This window comes from Myxine glutinosa, chromosome 11 (genome assembly GCF_964187855.1).
Source record: "Myxine glutinosa chromosome 11, kmMyxGlut1.1, whole genome shotgun sequence".
Lineage (NCBI taxonomy): Eukaryota > Metazoa > Chordata > Myxini > Myxiniformes > Myxinidae > Myxine > Myxine glutinosa.
In genome coordinates, this window is record NC_136271.1 from 49714130 (window position 1) to 49730962 (window position 16833).

Here is a 16833-nt window from a genome sequence, read left to right on the forward strand (position 1 = left end):
TATTAGGCCCAAATTTGTAACAAGTAGAATCGATTCGGAGCGCGTTTCCCGCGCGTTATTAGGCCCAAATTTGTAACAAGTAGAATCGATTCGGAGCGCGTTTCCCGCGCGAAATTATAACGGCCGAAATTTGTTTTGTTGTATAAAAACCCGAATTTTGAAAGTCGCGCTATGGCAGACCAAGACAGCTGGGGTCCGGTAGGGGAGAGTGAGGCAGGGTCGGTCCAGGACCAAATTGAGGGACATGAGGGACAGGAGGAGAGCGAAGCAGCGAGGGTAGTAGACGCACAAAATAGCGTCGTTGTGCCCGACATTGCGGGAGCGCAAAATGGCGCCTCGCTGATCACCGCGCCCGCGACCGTGGCAGCGCCGCCGATGGATTGGGGCCTATTTATGGAGAAAATGAAGGCCCTTATGGCCCAGTATAACGAGGAAATGAGGGAGGAAATGAGGGCTCAGAGTGAGAAAACGAGGGCTCGGAGTGAGCAATTGGGGGTAATGGGAAACCAAATGGGGGTAATGAGGGACGAAGCGAGGGGTACTGGTGAGAAGTTAGACAAAAATTTTGAGGGGTTAGACAATGGGATAAAAGAGGTGAGAAATGGGTTAACGGGGGTAGAAAACAGAATGGCCGCCCAAGAGAATCAAATGGAAGGGATGCAAAAAGGGTTAGAGGGGTTAGAAAACGCCATGGAAGGCAAATTGAGGGACATGAGGGACCAAGCGGAAAGGGAAGTTAACCAAATGGGGCAGCAGATAGAGGGGGTCAGAATGGGGGTAGAAACCAAACTGGATGCTCACAGGGAGGAAATGGAGCAGATGAGGGTGGCATCTGGGCAGGAGATGCAAGTGATGAGAGAGCAGATCAGAAGAGGAGTGAGTGAGGAGGTCGGAGGAGTGCGCGAGGAGGTGAGGCACTGTAAGGAGCACATGGAGAAGGAGGTGAGAAAGGGGACTGTAAAGTTACAGGGGGGCATAGAGGTCCTGACGCAGGAGGTGGAACAGCTGACGGAGGGACAAAAAGGACTAACGGAGCAGGTTCAAAGGAACACTGTGGTATTAGGAGGTTTAAAAGCGACACAAAATGACCTAAAAAATGACTTGATAGCGACGAAGAGGGAATGTCAGATGGTACGTGAGGGACTGACAACGAGGTTGGACGAGGTGATAGAGGTAATGGAGACGACGGACCGGCAGGTGAGGACGCACATGGAAACGGTCAAGGTAGCCTTAGAGGATGAGCTTGAGGAGACGTACCGGGACATAAAAGAGGTGAAGCAGAAATTAGAAGAAGTGGAAGAAGGGATGAGCGAAATTAAGAAGCGACGGAGAGGGGATAAGAAAGAGATAAAAGAGGAGATAAAAGAATTGGTCCAAAGTCTGTGTTTGGATCGTGATGATGTGCTCATTAACCGGATGAGGGATTCGCAGGTGATGGAGGAGAAGCGAAGAGGAAGAGGACCCGGTGTAAGTGGTGACCAATATGGTCGTGCGTATGATGCGCCAGGGGATTTAATAAGCTTGGGGGTCGAGATAGACCCGGGTGTTCGTGAGAGGCCGTGGGTGAAGTGTGCGACAGGTCTGGTGTGCGAAAAAGGAGGTGTGCAAGAAAGTCCGACTCTGGGGTGTGTGAGGAAAAAGTGCGTGCCAAGGAGTAGTGAGGGTGCTGGCGAGAATGAGTCGGTCGTAGGGCGTGTGCGAGGGGGCACATGGAAGCGCGGTGTGGTGAGTGTTGCAGAGGGTGTGACGGGAGAGTGTGCGCGAGAGAGGTGTGTAACGGACGGGTGCATGAGGAAAGAGTGCGCTGTCAAAGGCAAGGAAGAATGCACACCTGTGGTGAGTGTTACAGAGGGTGTGACGGGAGAGTGTGCGCGAGGAAGGTGTGTGACGGACAGGTGCATGGGGAAAGAGTGCGCTGTCAAAGGCAAGGAAGAATGCACACCTGTGGTGAGTGTTACAGAGGGTGTGACGGGAGAGTGTGTGCGAGAAAGGTGTGTGACGGACAGGTGCATGGGGAAAGAGTGCGCTGTCAAGAGTAAGGGTGAGTGCGCTGTCAAGAATGGAGGTGAGAGTAGTGAGAGTGAAACGGAGCGTGAGTTAGTTGTGACAGGTGAGCGAGGATGTACACCTGGGATGGAAGGATGCACACCTGGAATGGTAGAGCGTGAGTGGGAATGCACGCTGGAGTTGGTGGTGAGGCACATGGTTGGGTGTGCGAATGAGAGCACACCTGTGATTGTCACAGAGGAGGTGACCGAGGAGGGGGTGCGAAGAGGTGTATTGGTGAGGTGTGCGAGCAACGAATGTGTGCCACAGTGTTCGGTGGTCAGGTGTGTGACCAAGGCTGTGAGTGGAATGAGGGTACCTGGGTGTGTAAGGAAAGGTACGAGGAGCATGGGCACGGCTGGATGTGTGAGCAAGGAACGGGCTGCGGGGTGTAAGCGCCCAGGTGAAGCATCGACGTTAGACGGGGTAGAGTTTAGAACGACTTATAGCCGAATCGGACCCTCGGTGCGTGCCGGGCCTCGCTTTGAACGGCCGCGTCCGTGCTCCACTAGGCGGAGCGGGCGGCTGGATAGGAAGGGTCGTCATGGCGACCACGTTTTGTTGAGACGTGCCGGCAGGTCGAGATCGGGACATTGGATGGCTCCACGCCGAGGTGGTGCGTGGGATCTCGGCCCGGGTAAGCCCCCGTCCCTGCCCCGAATGCCGGACGCATCCAGCCGCCGGCACAAAACAACCAGCTTGGCTTTACGAAGCCGGGCTTTGGACAGGGATTGGCGCACCGAGAGGCATTAGTGAGTAGACTGGGTGATGAGGTTAGTGTTTTGGACCCAAAATTAGAGAAAAACAAAATTTGATGATTGGCAAAGGATTGGCAGAGTGATGATTGGTAATGGTACAGTGATTGGCAGATGATGGGCAGTGATTGGAAAATTTTTGAATTGTTGGATTTGGACGAGCGAAATTGGTAGTGAGAGACCCCCGATGTGGTGGGATGGCAAATCCACCATCCCTCACAGGTGGGGGCAAAGGAGCAATAGCTTATGGGGTTGATGGCAGTGGAAACTAGCCCGGGTGGGTTAGGTTATTAGTAGGGATCTAGAAGAGATTGACATTAGGTAACGATAAGGTTAGGTAGTGACTGATACCTGTAGTGGGGACGCAGGTAGTTTAGTGTGGATGATAATGACGTGGGAGCGCAATAGTTTAAAGGGACGACTGGGAAGCGCAAGTTTCAGAAGGGAGTAGTTAGCTGAGATGATGCCGTGTGTGTGAGAATTGAACAGGTGTGATTGCACAGGTGTGCAACTGGACAGGTGTGTGGAGCAGTGTGTGAGTAGTGAGTGTTGTAGATCAGCGCGAATGCGCTTGGGGAGAGAAGGGTGCAGGTGGCACCAGGTGTGAGAGCACAGGTGTGCAAGTACAGGTGTGTGGAGAGAGTTGGAGTAAGTGGTACGGAGTGGTGTGCATGGTGCGAAGGTGTGGATGGGGGAAGAGTGGACCCTTTTCACGAGTACCCGGGGCGGGTAGTGTAAGTGTTAGGTAGAGGGTACAGGTAAATTGTGGTTGGATATTGGCATTTGTGGTGCGGTTGCAGAATGGTGTTGTGGATGGGTGCATTAGTGTTGTGGAAATGGCTGGGCGTGTAGCCTGTTAGTGTGTGTAGTTGGTTGGGCACTCCACCACTGTGAGGATGTCGGCCAGGTGAGGCCGCAGGTGGGCTCTGGGAGCCGGTAGTTGTGAGTGGGTGCCTGAGGATCCCGGGTGTGGATCGGGTAGCCCAGTGCCAGAGAGGGCACCGAGTGGGGAGAGCGCCAGAGGGCCTGCCCCAGTTAGTTAGGTTAGGGTGAGGAGCTAGGTAAGCTCGGGTGGCAACTGCAGTGGTGGAGGTGTGCAGGTGGGTAGACCCGCTGGGAGAGGTACACGCCACAGCCCAGAAATTGTGCGAGGGCACCGGGAGATGAATCGGGGGAGTGAGACCCCAAATTGAAAAGCACCACAGTTTGGCCAATGGGAATTGGTTTTTAGAACCCATAGTGTAAGAGGGCCAATGGTTTGGCCGGAGAAAGACCCCGGGTAGTGTAAAGTTGTTAAAGTCAATTAGGAAATAGTTAGGATTGATGAACCTGTCGCACCATACGCAGCCACTTACCTGTGGTGATGATGATGACTCCACACCTGTGTTTTCTTTGTTTGTGTTGCAGAAATGAGAATTGCTGTGTGGATTTGTGAGACGCATCACGACGTGGATGAGACATTGGGGTGATTCCATCTCTCCCTCCTTAGGAGGGACTGATGATGAGTTGGAGCTGGCAAATTATGATGTTGAGTTGGAGATGGCAAATTATGATGTTGAGTTGAAAATGGCAAATTTGATTGGTTAGGAGGGAGAGAAGACGAATTTGGTATATGGGAGGAACGGGGAAGACAGTAGGGATGTTTGTTGATTTGTAAAGTAGATGTTTATGGGTAGTGTTGTGTTTTGTGGATACAGTAAGGGGTAAGGGAGGGGCCATGTAGGTTACCTGGTGGGGGGGGGGGGGCGTACGGTAGGAACGTACCTGTCTCACCTGGTTCCCATGTGCCCCCAGTGTGCATCATCTTACATTGCGTGCACTTTTGCGCCCTTACCACCTTACTCACTTGTCTTTTCTTTTGTCTCCCACCTCCGAGGATCTGGCTTTGGGGTAGAGAGAGAGGAGAGAGAGGTGCTGGCTACGCAGTTGTGGGCCTGCACTTTCGCTGCTTGCTGCTTGGATCGATACACCATATGGACCGCAATGTTTGTGGCCACCCACAATGGACCGCAGCTCTTTTGCGGCCAAGCACCACCCGTGGATGGACCTATGGGTCAACGTGGCACCTATGCCATACAGGTGAACCACTTATAGTTGGCCCCCTGACGGCCACAATAAAGAAATGGACGCGGTTGGCGCCTTTCTTTATTTTGTTTAAAAGAAGTAAGAAGGCCAAGTGCACCACACGAAGGCAAGACCAGCGGCAGAACATCGGCCGGCTGCGACACCACACAATGAGTCATAAACACTTTATTGGTGCACCGGATGGTGCTCACTGTGTGATGGGGTGGTGCTTGATGCTTGGAAGGGGTGCTCTGCACATTATTAAAGGCCGTGGGCCACAGAGCACTCGTGGGTTGGTGTATCGATGCTAGCATGCGTGCTCTCTCTATGCATAACATCTGCATGTGTTCCTCCAAAAACAGGTCCTGGATCGTAGTGTAAATATCAGCGTAGTCTTGTGTAAATAATGCTCCCTACCGGCTGTATGTTTAGTTTGAGGATTCTTTCCGGATTCGGTTATCCTGTGGGTGTGTTTCTGTGAGGAGAAGGGTGCAACGTCGCAGGGGGACATATTTACTCCTTTGTGAATATCTGTAAAACTGTCGCACTCAGGGTAGAGTTAATAGTAGAGGGAACTACATTGCGTGCCACACTAAAGTAGGTAAAAATTTATCGGGTCGGGACGCCCCGAGGGTAGAGAAGGGTGCAATGTTGCGAATATGGAATTTGGCCTCCATATCCGCTTGTAAATATTCCCCTATTTCCCCAATACTCCCCAACTGTCCCCAATCCCCCATTCCCTAGTCCCATTGTCTGTAAACAACAATCAGTAGAGCCGACCTTCCCCTTTTTCCCCCATTAAATGTCGTGCCCAGGTCCACCGCATCACACGTAGACAACTTTCGGACATCTTGCTAGTTATTCTTAGTCTATGTCAGTTAAGGACTCCTTTCCATTAATTCTGACTCTTCGTTGCACCAGAATGTGATTATATGGCACCAGTAGTGAGTTTAGGACCTTTCCCATACCTCCTTCCATCTTCTTCCCCAAACAACAACAACAACAACAACAACAACTACAACTACAACAACAATTACAACAACAACGACGCTGCGCGGGGGGAGTGTGCGTCATCACACCGGCTCGGTTAGCCGCCATTGACAATGCGCGCCGGACCATGCGCTCCACGGGGTTACCACGAAGGGGCTCCTTGTCAGTCCCCCGTCAAGGGCGGAGCCTGGTAAACCCCCCGCACGCACCCAATGAGAAGCAACGTGCCGATTCCACGAGGCGGAGCTAACGAGCCGAGGGCGTGTCACTCCCCGCCGGATATACGAAGGACTCACCGGATGTGAGGTCAGATGCGCCCCCAGCCTGGAGAGAGAAGTTGCCACGTACGAGCGCTGAATACCTCCCCGCATCTCTGGACCGGACCGAGTCGATTCTGACCTTTGAGCCCAGGTGCACCTGGAGCCATCGATCCTGCCTTTCCTAGCCATCAAACCCCGTGTGAGTCAGCCTTTTGTCCCGTTTATCTGTCGTCTGTTGGGGTTAATATAAGATTGTGTCTAAGTGCTTGTCTTTCTATGCTGTACCTCTCGTCCTTGTAATCTAACCTTCCGTAACAATATAACCTCCTCCGGAGGGCTTGAGAACTGAACCCTGGGTGTCGTGTCATTTTAATCCCAGCCGGGTGTCCTTTTCCTTTATTGACCTAGCGCAGCGCGATTAGTCAACGTTCGGGTATAATCGGGTAACTTGTGCAGACGTGGTCATACCAAAACCGCTCGGTAAATAACATCTAAGCCACGTCTGTAACAATATATATATATATATATATATATATATATATATATATATATATATGTGTGTGTGTATATATATATATATATATATATATATATATATATATATATATATATATATATATATATATATATATATATATATATATATATAATTATGTATATGTATATGTATATATATATATATATATATATACAGTGGGGAGAACAAGTATTTGATACACTGCCGATTTTGCAGGTTTTCCCACTTACAAAGCACGTAAAGGTCTGTAATTTTTATCATAGGTACACTTCAACTGTGGAAGACGGAATCTAAAACAAAAATCCTGAAAATCACATTGTATGATTTTTAAGTAATTAATTTGCATTTTATTGCATGAAATAAGTATTTGATCACCTACCAACCAGTAAGAATTCCGGCTCTCACAGACCTGTTAGTTTTTTCTTTAAGAAGCCCTCCCATTCTCCACTCATTACCTGTATTAACTGCACCTGTTTGAACTCGTTATCTGCATAAAAGACGTCTCCAGACCGTCTCCGACCACAAAGACCGCAAAGACCGACCGCAAAGCCGTCTCCAGACCTGTCCACACTCAATCAGACTCCAACCTCTCCACAATGGGCAAGACCAGAGAGCTGTCTAAGGACATCAGGGACAAATTTGTAGACTTGCACAAGGCTGGGATGGGCTACAGGACAATAGGCAAGCAGCTTGGTGAGAAGGCAACAACTGTTGGCGCAATTATTAGAAAATGGAAGAAGTTCAAGATGACAGTCAATCTCCCTCGGTCTGGGGCTCCATGCAAGATCTCACCTCGTGGAGCCTCAATGATCATGAGAAAGGTGAGGGATCAGCCCAGAACTACACGGCAGGACCTGGTCAATGACCTGAAGAGAGCTGGGACCACAGTATCAAAGAAAACCATAAGTAACACACTACGCCGTCATGGATTAAAATCCTGCAGCGCACGCAAGGTCCCTCTGCTCAAGCCAGCGCATGTCCAGGCCCGTCTGAAGTTTGCCAATGACCATCTGGATGATCCAGAGGAGGAATGGGAGAAGGTCATGTGGTCTGATGAGACCAAAATAGAGCTTTTTGGTTTAAACTCCACTCGCCGTGTTTGGAGGAAGAAGAAGGATGAGTACAACCCCAAGAACACCATCCCAACCGTGAAGCATGGAGGTGGAAACATCATTCTTTGGGGATGCTTTTCTGCAAAGGGGACAGGACGACTGCACCGTATTGAGGGGAGGATGGATGGGGCCATGTATCGCGAGATCTTGGCCAACAATCTCCTTCCCTCAATAAGAGCATTGAAGATGGGGCGTGGCTGGGTCTTCCAGCATGACAACGACCCGAAACACACAGCCAGGGCAACTAAGGAGTGGCTCCGTACGAAGCATCTCAAGGTCCTGGAGTGGCCTAGCCAGTCTCCAGACCTGAACCCAATAGAAAATCTTTGGAGGGAGCTGAAAGTCTGTGTTGCGCAGCGACAGCCCCGAAACCTGAAGGATCTGGTGAAGATCTGTATGGAGGAGTGGGCCAAAATCCCTGCTGCAGTGTGTGCAAACCTGGTTAAGAACTACAGGAAACGTCTGATCTCTGTAATTGCAAACAAAGGTTTCTGTACCAAATATTAAGTTCTGTTTTTCTGATGTATCAAATACTTATTTCATGCAATAAAATGCAAATTAATTACTTAAAAATCATACAATGTGATTTTCAGGATTTTTGTTTTAGATTCCGTCTTCCACAGTTGAAGTGTACCTATGATAAAAATTACAGACCTTGTCGTGCTTTGTAAGTGGGAAAACCTGCAAAATCGGCAGTGTATCAAATACTTGTTCTCCCCACTGTATATATACACAAAGAATTAAGTTAAGCACCCCTACACAACGAATTAAGGTAAGCACCCCCTAATATATATTCTTTGTGTATATGTATACATTGGCATATATTCTAAGGTATGTGAGATCAAATAATGATTGGTATGACATTAGCAATTATCCATTGATGAAATTGAGTGATCAAAGTGAAAAAAAGTGATTGGTTGAGTCAGTGATCCGATCACGTGGGTCCTACACACGTTATTGACGCAAAGATCGCTAGAGGTCTTCTCAGAACAATGACTGTACGTTAGAAAACATAAACGTCATCCACACTGTCCGTGATGGACCTATAGCTCCATACTTAAATTGAGGTGAAAATATGCCTAAAATTCCCAAAAAATTTCACCTTAAATTATTCAGAATAAAATATTGAAAACGGCATGATTGTTATGTTTTTATGTGACCATAATATCACTTCTCCAGAAAATATAGCAATATCATGGGTATATTACACTGTTTTGACGACAACAAACTTGTAATGTGCGAGGTTGTAAAAAAACGGGGGGGGTGCTTAACTTAATTCTTTGTGTATATATATATATATATATATATATATATATATATATATATATATATATATATATATATATATATATAATTATGTATATGTATATATGTATATATATATATATATATATATATATATATATATATATATATATGTATATAATTATGTATATGTATATATATATATATATATATATATATATATATATATATATATATATATATATATATATATATATATATATGTATATATATATATATATAAAGGAGGAGTGTCTGTGTGTGTGTCTGTCTGGATGTCCGCTTATAACTCAAGAACTACACATCGGACAGATTCGGAATCAGCATAAAATCCCGGTGGTTTTAGGCTACGTTTTATTTTAATATCAATGGTTTAAAAAAAACCGCGCCAGCTGCAATTCCATGGTGTAGTTTGTGGCGGCGCTAGACGTTCGGGGTGTATTGCAATGGTTTGTCGGGTTTGGCTGTGGGTCCAGAATAGCTCCCATTTCCTTATGTTCTTCCACTTTTATTTTGATTCTTCTGTTACAACGCCTTCCTTATCTACCTTATATCCCCCTGACGAGGCCTCTACATAATTTCATGCGGCAGAATTTCGTGCATTTTGAGTGAAAGAAGTGAGACGAAGTTGTAGGAGGAAGAAGAGGCGCGGTCACTGTGGACTGTGGAGCCTCGATCGTGAGTGGAAATGGCGGGAATTGCGTTTGTATCGCAAAGTAAAGGATCTGCATTCATTTCTGAACTTGCATTGGTGGATTGTTATACATCCGCATTATTTTTAATAAAAAAACTTTATGTTGAACTTGAAGGCTCCAAGCACAGACTATATATATAGCCCTCATTGAGGTAAAAATAAAAGTAAAAAGCCTGCTATCGCTTGCCAAGCTAGCCGTTCCCCCCTCCCCCTCCGCCTCCCCCCTCCCCTCCCCCTCCGCCTCCCCCCTCCCCCCTCCCCTCCCCCTCCGCCTCCGCCTCCCCCCTCCCCTCCCCCCTCCCCATATATATATATATATATGTATATATATATATATATATGTATATGTATATATATATATGTATATATATATATATATATTGTTGCGGATATGAGATTGGCCTCCATCCATATCCGCTTGTAAATATTCCCCTATTTCCCCAATACTTCCCAACTATCCCCAATCCCCCATTCCCTAGTCCCATTTTCTGTAAACAACACTCTGTAGCCCCGACCTTCCCCTATTTCCCCCCTTAAATGTCGCATCCAGGTCCACCGCATCTCACGTAGACAACTATAGGACATCTTGCTAGTTATTCTTAGTCTATGTCAGTTAAGGACTCGTTTCCATTAATTCTGACTCTTCGTTGCACCAGAATGTGATTGTATGGCACCGTTAGAAAGTTTAGGACCTCCCAATACCTCCCCGCAGCTCTTCCTCATGGTACAACAACAACAACAACAACAACAGCGGCGGCGGCGCGGGGAGTGTGCGTCCTCACTCCGGCTTGGTTAGCCGCCATTGAACATGTGCTCCGACGGGGTTACCACGCAGGGGCTCGCTGTCAGCTCCTCGTCAAGGGCGGAGCCCGGTAACCCCCCGCACCCAATAGAAGCGGCGGACCGATCCCATCTGGGGCGGGGCCAACGAGCCGAGGGCGTGTCACTCCCCGCTGAGCATGCGCAGGAAGAGGGAGGTGACGTGAGATGCGCCCTCAGCTTGGAGAGAGAAGACGCCACCTCCGAGCGCTGCAATACCTCCCCGCATCTCTGGACCGGACCGTGTTTGATTCTGCCCCTGAGCCAAGGTGCACCTTGTGCTATCGACTGCCTGTCCTTCCCTGCCATCAATCCCCGTGTAAGTCAGTCTTGTCCCGTTTGTCTGTGGTCTGTCGGGGATAGATAAGACTGTTTAAGTGCCCATCTTTTCTGTGCTTTACCTCTTACCGTGTAATCTACCCCTTTTCTGCATCACCAATTATATCCTCCTCCGGAGGTCTTGAGAACTGTACCCCTTGTGTCGTGTCATTTACCCCAGCTGTTGTGTCCTTTCCTTCATTGATTTAGCATAGCGCGACTTGGTCAACGTTCGGGCGGGATCGGGTTCTAATTGGGGAGTAACTGTTCGGACGCGGTAATACACCACCGCTCGGTCAATATAACATCTGTCCGCGATCCGCAACAATTGGTGTCGGGAAGTGGGATTGGACCCGAAGCGCGCTTCACGCGCTCGAAATTATTAACGGCGAAATTTGATTTTGTTTTACAAAAATAAAAACCCGAATTTTGAAAGTCGCGCTATGGCGGATCAAGACGGCTGGGTTCCGGTAGAGGAGAGTGAGGCAGGGTCGATCCAGGACCAAATTGAGGGACAAGAGGAGAGCGAAGCAGTGAGGGCGGCAGGTTCGCAAAATGGCGCCTCGCACATGGCTGCGGCGGCCGCACCCGCTGCACAAGTGGGAGGGATGGCCCAAATGCAGGCCCTCATGGAGCAATTTATGGCGCAAATGCAGGCGTCCCTCAACCTGCAGAGTGAGCAAATGAGGGCTCAGAGTGAGCAAATGGGGGTAATGGGAAACCGGATGGATGCTCAGGGTGAGCGATTGGAGGGCCAAATGGGGGTAATGGGGAACCGGATGGATGCTCAGGGTGAGCGATTGGAGGGCCAAATGGGGGTAATGAGGGACGAAGCGAGGGGTACCGGTGAGGGGTTAGACAATGGGATAAAAGAGGTAAAGAATGGGTTAACGGGGGTAGAAAACAGAATGGCCGCTCAAGAGAATCAAATTGAAGGGGTGAAACATGGGTTAACGGGGGTAGAAAACAGAATGGCCGCTCAAGAGAATCAAATGGAAGGGATGCAAAAGGGGTTAGAGGGGTTAGAAAACAGTATGGAAGGCAAATTGAGGGACATGAGGGACCAAGCGGAAAGGGAAGTTAAACAAATGGGGCAGCAGATAGAGGGGGTCAGAATGGGGGTAGAAACTAAATTGGATGCTCACAGGGAGGAAATGGAGCAGATGAGGGTGGCATCTGGGCAGGAGATGCAAGTGATGGGGGAAGAGATCAGAAGAGGGGTGAGTGAGGAGGTCGGAGGAGTGCGCGAGGAGGTGAGGCACTGTAAGGAGCGCATGGAGAAGGAGGTGAGAAAGGGGACTGTAAAGTTACAAGGGGGCATAGAGGACCTGACGCAGGAGGTGGAACAGCTGACGGTGGGACAGACTGAGTTAGTGGAGCAGGTACAAAGGAACACTGCGGTACTAGGAGGGTTAAAAGCGACACAGAAAGAACTAAAAGACGACTTGATAGCGACGAAGAGGGAATGTCAGATGGTACGTGAGGGACTGACAACGAGGTTGGACGAGGTGACAGAGGTAATGGAGACGAAGGACCGGCAGGTGAGGACGCACATGGAAACGGTCAAGGTAGCCTTAGAGGACGAACTTGAGGAGACGTACCGGGAAATAAAAGAGGTGAAGCAGAAATTAGAAGAAGTGGAAGAAGGGGTGAGCGAAATTAAGAAGCGACGGAGAGAGGATAAGAAAGAGATAAAGGAGGAAGTAAAAGAATTGGTCCAAAGTCTGTGTTCGGGTCGTGATGATGTGCTCATTAACCGGATGAGGGATTCGCAGGTGATGGAGGAGAAGCGAAGAGGAAGAGGACCCGGTGTAAGTGGTGACCAATATGGTCGTGCGTATGATGCGCCAGGTGATTTAAGAAGCTTGGGGGTCGAGATGGACCCGGGTGTTCGTGAGAGGCCGTTGGTGAAGTGTGCGACAGGTCTGGTGTGCGAAAAAGGAGGTGTGCGAAAAAGGAGGTCGTCCGGTTCCCGAACCGGTTTCGTGTTTCTTTTAACATTAACTTTTTTACCTTTTGAAAACAGTTCATGAACAATAAACCTTTTGAAAACAATAATAGTACATGGAATCAGAAATATTTACAGTGGATGCAAACCACCACAACGGAAGTGACGAATCCGTAACAATATATATATATATCACAAATTTCATAACATTTGCAGATTTCACTCCAGATTTCAACACTTATTTAGTCCACGAGATCCGATCCTCAAATCTGAACACAGATTTTGATTATATACTTTAATTAGTCCGTGAGAGTAGATAGTGTGTTCAAGGCCTCTGTGCTGTCTTTCCCTCGTGGTCCCCCTGTGCTGTCTTTCCCTCGTGGTCCCCCTGTGCTGTCTTTCCTTCGCGGTCCCTCTGTGCTGTCTTTCCCTCGCAGTCCCTCTGTGCTGTCTTTCCCTCGCGGGCCCCCTGTGCTGTCTTTCCCTCACGGTCCCCCTGTGCTGTCTTTCCCTCGCGGTTCCTCTGTGCTGTCTTTCCCTCGCGGTCCCTCTGTGCTGTCTTTCCCTCGCGGTCCCTCTGTGCTGTCTTTCCCTCGCGGTCCCTCTGTGCTGTCTTTCCCTCGCGGTCCCTCTGTGCTGTCTTTCCCTCGCGGTCCCTCTGTGCTGTCTTTCCCTCGCGGTCCCACTGTGCTGTCTTTCCCTCGCGGTCCCCCTGTGCTGTCTTTCCCTCGCGGTCCCCCTGTGCTGTCTTTCCCTCGCGGTCCCTCTGTGCTGTCTTTCCCTCACGGTCCCTCTGTAATGTCTTTCCCTCGTGGTCCCCCTGTGCTGTCTTTCCCTCGCGGTCCCTCTGTGCTGTCTTTCCCTCGCGGTCCCACTGTGCTGTCTTTCCCTCGCGGTCCCCCTGTACTGTCTTTCCCTCGCGGTCCCTCTGTGCTGTCTTTCCCTCGCGGTCCCTCTGTGCTGTCTTTCCCTCGCGGTCCCTCTGTGCTGTCTTTCCCTCGCGGTCCCTCTGTGCTGTCTTTCCCTCGCGGTCCCTCTGTGCTGTCTTTCCCTCGCGGTCCCTCTGTGCTGTCTTTCCCTCGCGGTCCCTCTGTGCTGTCTTTCCCTCGCGGTCCCTCTGTGCTGTCTTTCCCTCGCGGTCCCCCTGTGCTGTCTTTCCCTCGTGGTCCCCCTGTGCTGTCTTTCCCTCGCGGTCCCCCTGTGCTGTCTTTCCCTCGCGGTCCCCCTGTGCTGTCTTTCCCTCGCGGTCCCCCTGTGCTGTCTTTCCCTCGCGGTCCCCCTGTGCTGTCTTTCCCTCGCGGTCCCCCTGTGCTGTCTTTCCCTCGCGGTCCCCCTGTGCTGTCTTTCCCTCGCGGTCCCCCTGTGCTGTCTTTCCCTCGCGGTCCCCCTGTGCTGTCTTTCCCTCGCGGTCCCCCTGTGCTGTCTTTCCCTCGCGGTCCCCCTGTGCTGTCTTTCCCTCGCGGTCCCCCTGTGCTGTCTTTCCCTCGCGGTCCCCCTGTGCTGTCTTTCCCTCGCGGTCCCCCTGTGCTGTCTTTCCCTCGCGGTCCCCCTGTGCTGTCTTTCCCTCGCGGTCCCCCTGTGCTGTCTTTCCCTCGCGGTCCCCCTGTGCTGTCTTTCCCTCGTGGTCCCCCTGTGCTGTCTTTCCCTCGCGGTCCCCCTGTGCTGTCTTTCCCTCACGGTCCCCCTGTACTGTCTTTCCCTCGCGGTTGTCAGCTCTTTCACGAGCCTCGATTCAGTATTAAAAAAAAAAAAAAAAAAAAGGCAAGGCTTTTCGAGTAGGTCGAATGAAAAGACCCCTGCGACGCGAAGTTGGGCTGACCAAGGATAAAGCCTTTAATGAAGGTAAGCTGTTAATTATCTTCAAAAGAGGTGTTTAAATTTACCCAAATACCCAGTTTTCATTCATGCACTCCCATGGAGTTCCGTTAGTATGCATGAAAAGTTTTGGGCCGCTAGATTTCATGGTTTTAGAGTTATGGAGGAGACACACACACTAACTGACTGCAACACATACTCTATTGTACATCTATTATTATTATAGATACGGTATTGCACAATTATGGTGGATCTCCTATAAAACAAAGTTTATTTACCGTCCCAAGATGGCAGTTTCACTTTATGGTGTTTAGTGTTGAGCTGCATCTACACGACAAATCAAAAATATACAGGTTCTCAGTTTGGTTTAATGGTGGTGAAAGCCCAGGAGTGTGGTTAAAGTAGTTGTACATACACCTTTGAAAATATCTCCATTTGTGGTTACAAGTGTGGTTCCTTTTGGAAAAGGTGGTACCACTGTGCAAAACATTTACGTGAGCCAAGAAAACTTTGATCCTCTTACGTTTCAGCATGTCCCGTGTGCATGTCAATGTATTGTAACGATTCACAAGAAGTCCTCATCACAATGTGATGATGTAAAGTAACGTACCTGTTGTGTATAATCCGTTGTACAATGTCATCAGTGGTGAGATCATTTCCACTTGCAACCTTCCGGAATATTCCACGGCGTTTTGGCTCCTAGACACAAGGCCTCGGCAGTCACATCAAAATATTTAACATCAAAATGTGTATTTTTTTTTTTTTGGAAGTACACAAGAAAAATGCATCAAGGTAAAAAAATGAACCCGATGAGAAAGTTGAAAGAAAAAATAAAATAAATGTCGATAGTGTAGAAAAAATTTCCTTTCCGTTGGATGAGATCAACAGAGAAACTCACAGCGTATGGGTCTGCACCACTCGTATCCAACATGGTGTCTGTGTTTCCATGGCAGACAAGTTCCACCTACCAAAGAATCAGCACAAGGAGGCTAAACGTTAGATTAATAGAACTGCATCAATGACACCACATGACTTAATTCAGGCCTTCGTGGGTAGGATCACATTACCTAGGGGGCCAGAGGGGTAAAACTCAAAATTTATGCTGTAAAAGGTTGTTGGGAATCAACGCCTTCTTATAAACACCAAGTACCCCTTTCTGGGTGGACAAACCTGTCAGCAATGTACTTCATCCACAGCATGATGGAGTACTGCTCTCCCCTTTGGGCTCACACCCCTGCCTCACACCTTGCTCAGCTTAACACCGTGGAAATCAAAGCCTTCAAGATTATTGGAATCTCCCGTAATGAAGCTGAGTTTATGTACCTCTCATTTTCCCATGGCAGACATTTTGGTTGTCTGTCTTCTATCACCTCCTGTCTGGTCTTACACCCTCTACTCTTTCCGTGCTTTGCCCCTACTATGAAGTGTGTGATTCCTGGGAGAGCTTCACAAATGACCTCATACTTGTTTAAAGGCCAGTCTTGTACGTACCTTGAAATAGTCTAGCAGTTCTGCTGTGACAGAATAAGGAGCTCCAATGATTGCCTGGGAGACATACTGTTTGGGAGAGGGGAAAGGTAAATAAATAATTAGATTAGATCGTATAAAAGATACATTAGAATCCAACACAGACTCAGACAAAAGCATACTATAACTAGTACGACACTTGGTAGAATGCATACCTCCACCAGGCTGAGCAGTTTATGTTTTGTTTGCCGCTGATAGGCCGGATCTGGATCTGCACCTCCAAAATCGAATCGGCTTGTTCTTGTCACCTCCCCAAATCTTCCAATAAGTTTTGAAATAAATCCTGCTACATATATCATATTTGGCCCCATTTCTCAATGGTGCAAAATCACTTTTAAACATTCTCGTATCCAGATCGTGATAGTCACCGAAATCGAATCACTTAGTCCTCGTCACACAACCAACGTGTCCACCAAGTTTCAACTGAATCCATTCATAACTTATTGATATATCCTGTTCACAGATGGACAGTGGTGAAAACATAACCTCCGTCCACTTTCGGAGGGGAGGTGGGAGGGAGGGGGGGATGTGGGAGGGAGGGGGGAAGTTGGGGGGGGAAGGGGAGGGGGGAGGCAGGAGAGGAAGGGCAGGGGAGGGGGGAGGCAGGAGAGGAAGGGCAGGGGAGGGGGGAGGCAGGAGAGGAAGGGGGTTCATATATATGCTGGTGGGTGAATGGGGTGAATG

The 16833-nt window shown here is 48.9% G+C and overlaps 1 protein-coding gene across 9 annotated transcripts in view; it reads right to left on the minus strand.

The window, feature by feature from the left end:
- PCYT2 (phosphate cytidylyltransferase 2, ethanolamine) overlaps window positions 1-16833 on the minus strand; it is a 66240-nt gene that overhangs the window by 6950 nt on the left and 42457 nt on the right. For all 9 annotated transcript variants that reach the window (XM_078786653.1, XM_078786649.1, XM_078786652.1 and 6 more), the window contains 3 exons: window positions 16114-16179; window positions 15521-15586; window positions 15233-15321 (listed from right to left, as the gene is read on the minus strand). In XM_078786653.1, coding sequence (XP_078642779.1) covers window positions 15233-15321; window positions 15521-15586; window positions 16114-16179 — 221 coding nt within the window. The remainder of the gene's footprint in view (window positions 1-15232; window positions 15322-15520; window positions 15587-16113; window positions 16180-16833) is intronic.